Source organism: Exophiala aquamarina (assembly GCF_000709125.1).
Source record: "Exophiala aquamarina CBS 119918 chromosome Unknown aczIA-supercont1.7, whole genome shotgun sequence".
Taxonomy (NCBI): Eukaryota; Fungi; Ascomycota; class Eurotiomycetes; order Chaetothyriales; family Herpotrichiellaceae; genus Exophiala; species Exophiala aquamarina.
Window position 1 is genome coordinate 237775 of NW_013550581.1, and position 10101 is coordinate 247875.

Below are 10101 nucleotides of genomic sequence, written 5' to 3' on the forward strand. Positions count from 1 at the left end.
TGGGTTCCACATCCGACATGTCTTGCATTCCTCGTTCGGACCAACTCCAACACGCTCCGCCCAGGAGCGTGAAAGCAATGCGTATTTTCATTCTAAATAAATCACTTCTTTTGTTGATCACCACCCCCACCCCCGCTATCGAAACTAAGGCTATATCCGCCGCCCTCACCTTGAACAACCTTGAAATTGTTCGTCGAGAGACCAAAGGGCTTGAGAATGCCATTACCCAGATCTTTTAACTTTCCCATCATCTCGCTGACTTCCTTCTCTTTGGCTTTGTCAATTTGTGGCGGCAGACTGACTAGAGCGGCACGAACGGTCTTCTGGTCCGAGATTGGGAGTGTACTGGAGTAGGCTGATGTGGAAAGGAGTTTGTAGTCCTCCAGTGCGCCGGAGAGGTTGGCCCAAGTACTGGAACCGGACTGAGCAGGCATAGATGAACGGCCTCTCGCACGGCGGAGGAGAAGTTTGGTACGGATGCGGTGGATGTCTTCTTTTCGGGCGTCAGAAATATTTAGTGAGGCCAGGGCAGCGGCTTCGTCTTGATCCGAGTCTAGTTCAACAATAGTGTCATCTTGTTGCTCGGACTCTTTAGCGATCTCGTCCTCGGACTCAGTGTCGGAGTTCAACCTTGTTTTTGTAGACTCTTTTGCTTTCGTTTTGTCCTGCTTCCTTTTCTTGGGTTTCGGCTTCGGTTTGGTAGGCATCTCTCTCTCAAGGCCATCAAGTCCCTTCTCGCAACTCTGCACGGCCTCCTTCCATTGTTCTAGCCTGAGATGGCATGCGGCAATGTTACTCTGCAAAACAGCCATTTCATAGTTGAGGTAACTGGGTAGCTGGGCCAAGGCCCTATCATACGTGGAAATGGCCTGTGAGTAATCATGTCCTGCAAATTGAGTATTGGCTTCGGCTTTGAGGATTTGAGACGAGGCGACCATCTTAGACTCTTCATCCTGTGAGAAACGAGCTGAATGAAAGGAGGCTATGGAGGAAGACGAGGAGCGGCGGGAGTGAAAGTGAGATTGCGAATTCCATGATGGGCGAATCGGATTGGTGTTGGTGTTGGGCACGATGGGAGATGGCGGTCGTGGAGGTTCTTTGACTCGATCCGGACGGACTTTGGGGCCAGAAGCCTTGAATGACATGACCATGAACTACAGGAGTTGCAGCGATGAACGCAAGTCGTTGCAAGTCGTGGGAATGTTGATATGGATTCGAAAAAGGAAAGAGCAAGCGGGTTGGAAAAATGACGTTGGTGGAAGGCAGCGAGAGCAGGCGCGGCCACGACCACGACCACGACCACGATCGACATTTAACCAGTCCTCGCACTTGCCCCGCCGATAAACTGAGGATCAGCGCCAAAAAAAATCCTCTACAAGGACAAGAGATTAAGTACCTCCTCTGTCCAACGTACGCAGGGCAAGGCCGTGTTCTCTGCAGGTACAGAAGCACCAGATCGCATCTCTTTTTTCACCTCGCCTTGCCCTGCCACATATTCCTCTCTCGATCTCCACTTTACCGCCACCCAACATGGCCCCGAAACAAGAGTAACTCTTCCTAACACTCTTGAGTAACACGCCTTGACTAATCTACCACCCTAGTTTTCCTCCCGTTCGGGCGTGTATCTTCGACATGGATGGATTGCTAATCGATTCCGAGGACGCCTATACCATAGTGACCAACACAATCCTACGAGAGAACGGTCGCCCTGATCTACCCTGGGAAGTCAAGGCGCAACTCCAAGGTCGCCCTGGCCCCGCTGCAGGCAAGATCTTCCACGAGTGGGCACAGCTCCCCATCTCACACGAGGATTTTATGAAGCGCCAAGTCGAGCTACAGACCGAGGCTTTCAAGAAATGCAAGCCCCTGCCAGGCGTAGAGAGCCTGGTAAGAAGGTTACAGGGTGCTCGAACAAGACTTGAAGGCGTACAGAGTCCTGGTCGCCAGGGAAAGCAGATCAGACTTGCATTGGCAACAAGTTCTCATTCCAAAAACTATGAGATCAAGACTCGAGGTATGGCTGAGCTATTTGACATCTTTCCTGAACCTCATAAAATCGTCGGAGACGATAGCCGCATACCCAAGGGGAGGGGAAAACCATTGCCAGACATCTATTTGCTGGCTTTGCAGGTCATCAACGATACCATCTCGGCCGAAGGGGAAGGTGAGCGATCTGTTCGGCCCGAGGAATGTTTAGTCTTTGAGGACAGTGTGCCGGGAGTTGAAGCTGGGAGAAGAGCAGGCATGAGAGTCATCTGGTGCCCTCATCCTGGTCTGTTGGACGTCTATAAAGACCGAGAGGAGTCGGTTTTGGCAGGCCGAACAGGAGAACACAAAGAAGACGATCTAGATCATGCTGAGGGTCTTCCTCTCGCCGGCAGCCCCGGTCAAACAGGTGAGCTCCATGATGGATATGCCGAACGACTCGAAACTCTCGAACATTTCGACTACGCGAAATACGGCATCGACTTTTCGGATGCTCGGTATACGTCAGAGGGTGGTCATTCAGCAGTCGACGGAACCACCGATAAGCAGCTGGAAGAGATGACCGCCATGGCAGATGGTAAAATGCATGCCCCAGAAGAGCCCAGCCCGAGAGCCACTTCCAAACCAGGCTTGCGGTGACTTTTCTGCTGTGCTGAGAAGAGCGTCGCAAAAAGCGGAGGTAGATATCGCACCAGAGGCGGCCGTTTCACATTGGAAAGAGATTATGCATATGTCCTGACCCATCATCCTTCCCTGAGCAGAGGAGTCTCTTCTGTGGCATCTTCATGCGCATTCTCAGCCTCAGTCCCATGGTCGCCCACAATTTCACTCTCAATGCCACTTGTACTTGGGCCATTGCGATAAGCTATTCGTCCCTCCAGCTCCTGCCTTTCTCTCCTCCTGAACATGATTTCGAAATAGGAACCCATAACCAACAACGAACCTTGCAAACAGCCCGTGACCAGATAAACACCCCAAGCACTCCAACCCTCCATGCCAAACCTCTTAGCAAGACTCCCAGCCCACACGAAACTGCCCGGCGTTTGGATACACATCATCGGGATGCTGAGGCTGCCGACGCGCTTGAGGTTCCATGTAGTCCATATCTGGGGGAAGTACTGGATCGACGCGAGGATCGTGCTGAATATGCCTAGAAAGTTGGCCCACCATTGCGAATGCTGCGGCCGCAGGTAGACATAGTAGACGGACAGGATCAGGATTATGATTGCGTGGAGGACCGAGAGAAGCGTTACGAGGAGGGCGGTTTGGTAGGAGTGCGGGAGCGGTTTGGTGGTGTCGGTTGGTTCGACTGGATATATGGACGAAGAGGAGGGGCTGTCGACGTCGATGTCGGCGTTGACACCGATGCCATTCACAGCAAGCGAATGGTCTGGTGTGCCCGAGTTCTTCGTTGTCGTGTGCTGGGATGAAGTCGATGGGCTGCGCGGGAAGAAGATGAGGAAGAGCAGGAGTCTACAGAACCGATAGCATTAGTATCCCATTCTATGGCCGCATCTAGCTTGATGATGCGTCTTGTCTAGATTGCTTGATCAAAACGGACACGGTGGAACTCACATGACAGTAAAACAAGACCACTGCACGCCGACTTGCGCAATGCCTAGCAAGCCCGCCACACAAGCGAACTCATCCACCTGGCGGCAACAGCCGATGTCGAGCCGACTCTTAGGCAGCACGAGGATATTGGCAAACGCGCACGTCCCGCTCGTCGTGCCGAGGAGTACGAACCATGGCGAGAGGCCGTACGACGACCGCCGTGAGATGATGCGGATGTGCTGAGGGAGGTAGGAGACCAGGATCCCGACCAGGATGAATCTGGTTCGGGCAGCGAGGGGTTTGGAGTCAGCGCAGGTGTTTCATGCAGACATGTGGGTGTATTTGAGATGTGGTGGGAAAGGAAGAACGGGGAACGGGGAACGGGGGACGGGGGTATTGGTACGTACAGGCTCAAGCCGAAGTTCGTGTAGCTGACGTTCGAGAGCTCGGCGCACCGTGGATCCATTGCATGTTCGTGTCCCGCTGTCATGGTTGCAGTGGTGGTTGTGGTGGTGGTGATGGTGGTGGTAGTGGTCGCTGCTGCAGTCGCAGATAACTCGGATGGAGGAATGGGGGAGGGGCCAGATGCTGTCCCGTTGTGTATTAATCGAGTATCGCGTTGGACGTCATGGTCGCTTTCAATAAAGTGTACTGTAGATGTCCAGGGCAGAGAGATGGAAAGGAAGCGGAGTTGCCTAACCATTAATTACTTACTGGTGGTGTTGATGGGGAGCGCGAATGGCTTAGTTCAGCCTTGAGAGTCAGAAATGATGTCACAGCACGTGTGGGTATCCCACAGAACACCCGCCGCTTTTAACCCAGGCACGCGGATGCTGGATGAACGACAGCTGATAGAGAGTACAGAAAGTACGATAACTCTGAAGTGAAACAATTATACGTTATATCTACTATTCAAATGCTTTAGCCACCCAAACACCTCCGCTATGGACCTGGAGGTCAATGGGCGCGACAAACCATGGTCAAGTCTTAAACCCTCATGACGGTGCCGCAGCTGCAGGAGGAGCCTTCCTCGTCGGCATGTTCCTGAATTTATCAGGCATGGGTGGTGCAGGAGAAGGATGTCTTGCTGGAGTGCTCGCCTGGGAAATAGGGGCAGATGGAGGCTTCATCAGCGCAGCAACTTCGGGCGGGAGCGCCGGAGAAGGTCTTCGTGCCGGTACTGAACCCATGGAGGCTCTTCTGTTCTCAGCGGTCGGTTCCGGGATACCCAGTGAGCCTCCTGCTGAAGTTGCCCTTGTTGTCGGATTGATCGGTTTGGGAACGATAATGCTCGGTGGAGCAGCGGAAATGGAAACTGATCTGACTTTCTTATCAGCCGGGTATGGCGCTGCGCCTGGGCTTCCTTGCTGAGCGGCCGATCGCACAGGATAGGGAGCTCCATTAGGAGCTGGAGCTGGAGACGGCTTCCTGGGTGGAACTCCATTTGGGGCTGAGCTTCCACCAGGACCAGGTGAAGGCTTTCTGACAGGGCCATTTGCTGGGTTAAGGGACTGAGGAGGCCTCTGTGCTGGTGCTCCCGATGATAGCGGCGGCGTTGCTTTTGGGACAGGGCCAGGCGCCTCTCCTGGAGGAGCTGCACCCGGTGGAGGAGGTCTCCTGATACCTGTCGACCCTGCCGGCTGTGGGGCGGGAGTTCCTCTAAGGGCCGAGCGAGGATTGCCTGCTGTTTGAGTGCCCATTGAATTTGTGCTCATAGTCTGTGTACCCACTGACCTTACGTCGGGTCTGTGAATTACCACAGGTGATGGTGAAGCATCGGCTGGAGGGGCGAAAATCCCAACAAGTTTCCAGTTGCTGGCGAGGTTTGGCACGGCTTTCTGAGGAGTTGGATCACGTGTGAAAGGTGGAAGTAGTTTCCACCTACTATCGTGAACATCCAGTGCTGGGGGTTGCGTCAATGGTGTTGATGAAGGCATGGGAAGCATCTTCCACCGACTATCTAGGCTCGTGTCACTTCTGTTCTCCAAACTAGATGTGGAAGGAGGTGGTGCGCTAGTCCTGTGAGTTGAGGTAGTTGGGGGCGGCCGCTTCATTGGAGGTCTAGAAACAGCAGAGACAGGTGGTTGGCCTGCAGGCCGAGGAGCGCCCGGAGGACCGAGAGGTCTATTCTGTGGCGGTCTTGTAGGAGGCATGCTCCTTTTCTGTGGAGCAACTGCTGTAGAAGGTTGTGAACTTTGGCCTGCGGTTTCGGTTGTCCCAGTAGAAGGCAGACTTCCAGTCTGAGGGCCTGTGGCGGAAGGGGGCGGTGGGCGCCTCTGAGGAGTACTGCTTTGAGTGGGAGCCTTGGAAGGTTCAGATGTTTGATCACTATGGTAAGGACTGCTGCTGGGTGAACTAGGTTTATTCTGTGGCGTATTTGTGCGAGGCAGGCTCGTCCTCTGCGGAACAGCGACGGAGAGTGGCGGAGGCTGGCTTACGTCTTCAGATTCACTGCTTCGATCAATGCTTTGATTGTCTGCAGAGGCTGATGGGTGTCGAGATATATTCAAGGGAGCTGCCACGGAGGACAAACTTCTCTTCTGTGCAGAATTAGCAGAAGGGCTCAAGGGTCGGTTTTCATTCTGAGGCGTTTCTGCAAGAGGTGTAGCTTTAGTCTGCACGATGGAAGTAAGAGGGTCTGGCTGCTGCATGATGTCTATTTTTGAATGCTGAGATTGAATCGGGGAAGAATTAACGGTAAGCTCAGGTCCCTCTCCAGCACTTTTTGGTGGATGGACCTCGTTCTGCCGGGCACCGGGGAGATTTGCGGATTCACCTCCTGCATCTTGTGTTAGAGGCTGATCTTGGGGCGGAGTTGTGATAATGTGGCCCTGGTTATAGAGAGAATCTGCACTGACTTCGGACGCAGCCAAATTTGGCGTTGAACCGGGTCTTAGAGCGTTTGAAGATCGGCTGGTAAGAAGAGCTGATGGAGAACCCGTTGCATTACCTACTGGAGCTTTGTTGAGCGCAAGTGGAGCGGGTTTGGCCACAATTCCACTAGAACCACTCGCTCTTCCCACGGGCCTGGCAGGTGCGACTCCAGGATTTGGTCGTCGCGGGGCAATCATTCCTGCTGCCGGGCCTGCATTCGACCTGGCAGGTTTAGAGACATCCGCTTCTGGCTCAGAACCTCCACGAGCACCTGACCTATGAGGATTGGAGAAGCTTTGTGCACCAGTAGCTCCGCTGGATCGGGTTGAAGGAGAGACTGAAGGACTAACATGAGGCGGAGGGGGAGGAGCGGAAGCAACTGGCGAAGTTCCTCCTTCCAGAGCCTGTGCTACATTTTCTGCATTGGCACTGGAGGCGGAGCCTTGCGCAATTGGAGCTCCGTCTTGAGGCGTCGGTGAGGGAGCCATGGGAATAGGGGGTGGGGGGTGAGTGGGGGCTGCAGGATGAGCAACAGGATGAGTAGCTTCAGCCAGAGTATCTCTCACGGTATTCATGTGGGTACTAGAGACCGGGTCTGGTTGGCCAGCAGCCCGTTCTGCCGCCTCGTCGTATACCACTTCATGTTCTGAAACGGGTTTATTCGGACCACCGCTGGCAGCCGGTCGAGCGACGCCAGTGGACACTGATCCAAGGCCTGCGTCTTTGGCAGCCGTAGCTTGACTGCCATCTGGAGCAGGTTGTGGTGCTTTCCTCAACACTAGCCCAGCACTCTCAGCAATATCGTCAGCTCCAGTACTAGACCCTGCACCAGCTTTCCCTGCAGATGCTTTAACACCGTCCTGTCCACCCGCCCCAGGGCTGGGTCCTGCGGAAATCTTACCCGATGGTGCGATGGTTGAAGTTGTTGCTGTGTTTGGATCCCTAGACGAATCCGGTGCATTTTTCGTCTTTCTGTTCGTGGCATCATTGGCTTTGGAGGCGTCGTTACACTGAACAGCATCCACAGCAGAAGACGTCCCAGAAGGACGTTGGTCGTCGGTAATTTGCGATTGAATAACGTCGGAGCCTGTGGATAGGACATCGTTAGCCGCAGAACTATATTCCGCGCATTAGAAGCAGAAGCAAAGAAGCCATCCGTAGTGGATGAGGAATTGGGGTCATACCCTCCATTAGCATCACGAGTCTGAGTGGCAGACATTTGTGTTGGATGGGAGTATTGCTGGTTAGGAAAGGAGGAATATGAGTCCGGCTGCAAGGCAGCATTTATGGATGTACCAGATTTCTCGCCACGAGGAATGGCCCCAGGTGAGTCAGCCTCACGATGGGAGTACTCCCATTGATGAGATTCTTCCCACTGGGCCTCCACTGCCCACTGCAAGTTCCTTGGCTGCTGATTGTAGTCCTCGGGCCGTTGATTATACTCACCTCCTTGTTCTTCTATGGGTTGAAGAGTATTTCTCATGCCCTGTGGCTGACTGCCTCGGCGATAATCGTCCGTCTCCTGCTGCGGATAAAACTCGCTCGCACTGCTCTCTCGTCTATAGTCAGGATCACTTTCTCGTCGGTAAGCTGCTTCGCTGTCTCGTTGAAAGTCCGTCATATTGCTGTCGCGCCGAGAGTCCGTCATGTTGCTGTCTCGTCGATATGATTGGTCGTCGTATGGTTGTCCATCGTTTGGCTGCCAGCCATCGTACTGCCCTTGTTGATAGCTATATGTGTCATAATCGCCCGAGACACTGTAGTTTCGGCTTTCTTGAGACATTTTGGGCAGGATGACGACCTTAATGTGTAAGCACTAAAGTAGTTTCCTATTTTGTACTTATTAAGGCTCTCCTGTGAACAAAGAAAGACATGAAACCCAGAATTTTGTTGCTAATTTGACAATGATGCTTATGCGAATAACGAACACGGGTTCTATAGTGGGTGTTGCAAGCCTTTTAATCTATCACCGACAACCATCAAATTCTCAAAAGCATGTTCAATAAAGACTTAGGCCTCCTAGAGCACTCCGTCCTAACTGCATGCTGCTCGTTAAAAAGAAACGAGCCTCCAAGAATAGTAGGGTCCGAGAACTTAGTGGGCATAAAGGAAATCTTGCGCCGCTGTTGATAGCTTGACGGCTCGTGAATGAAACGTGTGCTATAGAGCAAAAGCGGAATCGCGCTGGATGGCACGGTGTGAGCCTATGAGCCTGTGATCATTTATAGCACCTCGGCTAGTACATAAGCGGAGGGCCTCAACCTCCAGAATGCCAGGGTGCTTACAGGACAGTTAGGGCCAATGCCATAAAAGGATGTGCCAAGATGCACGAGAGACAGAGTGAGACGGTTAAATGTGATAAAGAGCTGCCATTTGCTGCTTGGTGATGCGGACTGGAAGCCTCAGGCCGCCCGTGGGCATGGTCTGGGGCTGCGGCAACGGCAGAAATAATTGCGCACCACAGGCGATTGCCTATGCGTCAACGCAGCAATCCGTGTCAGAGTACGATATGCATAATATCTAGAAGATGGATTGGGGATTATCGGATTTAAAATGGAAGTTCAGAAGTGCAAGGGAGATTAGGAAGTATCAGTATACAACGGTAGGCGTGAGTAGGGGAAATCGAGACCTTCTACCGAGGACTAGAGATAGACGATACACATAATTTGAAAGCCTAGATAGTCAATGCAAGTCGAAATTAGAGGGCCCTGTCGAGGTACTCTAGCTGTAAAGCAAAAGGTAGGAGTACTTATAACACCCGAGTACAGAATACGGTATTCGAGGTTGCCACCTGGACTGCTGTCTCCGCATAGACACTTAGGCCACCCCTAGAATTTGATGGGGATACGAGTAATTACCTAGCACATCCCTTATAATAAGTACCTAGGTCGTGCCCAACTAAGTAATCGTGTTAAGACTAAGCGATACCCTATCCCCTGAGCCGTCAGCGTGTGACCTTTTTTTCTTGGCGCAAACCACCAAAACTTGAAATTAATGTTTCTGGGCAGCCTTGAGGACTTGAATGGCTCTCACCACCTAATTACTATGTAGATTTGCATGATACTCATCAAAGCAACCCTTCTTGATACAGAGATGTACGCCACAGGGTTTACCGCTGAATTTAACGCGTTTTAAGCGCGGAGCGCGTGCTCTAAGATTACGTGTCCGTAGCCGTGCATTACTAGAAACCTCTCCTAGGACTAGCCTAGTATTACTTATAGTACCACCACTAAGGTAGTTGCCGCCGTTATACTTACTCTACGCGTAGTGGCCGCGTTTTAGTATCTCTATAGGGACGTAATAATTCGTAGAGCGAGTCCTAGTAGGAGTTCCGCGTAGTATTCTAGGGGTGTTCTTTATTATTATTCGTTCGTTTCTTTCTCTATCGGCTAACCTTTCTTCTACTGTCCCTCGGAACGTAGGGTGCCTATCCTGGCGACCTTATCCGTGACCTAGTTCGTAACGTTATACTAGTATTTAGAATACTTAGAAATTAATAAGTAGTTTAAAATTATAAAAAAAGGGGCTTACGGAGATTAAATACCTTATAAATTTATATATAAATAAGAATAGAGTCTATAGAATTAAAAGAGATAGAGAGATCTTATATATACTTATTACGGGTTAAACCCGTATAAAGCTCTAGAGTACGCCCTAGAGCGATTACTCGTAGTACACCTTTAGGCT

At 51.9% G+C, this 10101-nt stretch overlaps 3 protein-coding genes across 3 annotated transcripts; 1 reads left to right on the plus strand and 2 right to left on the minus strand.

The window, feature by feature from the left end:
* Window positions 1-101: 101 nt before the first annotated feature.
* Window positions 102-1145, minus strand: A1O9_08130 (uncharacterized protein; the record flags this gene model as incomplete). The annotated part of the gene is made up of 1 exon (XM_013402516.1): window positions 102-1145. One exon carries the CDS (start codon window positions 1143-1145, stop codon window positions 102-104), a length of 1044 nt encoding a protein of 347 aa, XP_013257970.1.
* A 385-nt stretch (window positions 1146-1530) lies between these two features.
* Window positions 1531-2625, plus strand: A1O9_08131 (uncharacterized protein; the record flags this gene model as incomplete). Its single annotated transcript, XM_013402517.1, has 2 exons — window positions 1531-1547; window positions 1602-2625. 2 exons carry the CDS (start codon window positions 1531-1533, stop codon window positions 2623-2625), a joined length of 1041 nt encoding a protein of 346 aa, XP_013257971.1.
* Window positions 2626-2729: 104 nt separating this feature from the next.
* Window positions 2730-4030, minus strand: A1O9_08132 (uncharacterized protein; the record flags this gene model as incomplete). Its single annotated transcript, XM_013402518.1, has 3 exons — window positions 2730-3459; window positions 3562-3819; window positions 3948-4030. The coding sequence occupies 3 exons, from the start codon at window positions 4028-4030 to the stop codon at window positions 2730-2732; spliced, it is 1071 nt and encodes a 356-aa protein (XP_013257972.1).
* Window positions 4031-10101: the final 6071 nt, after the last annotated feature.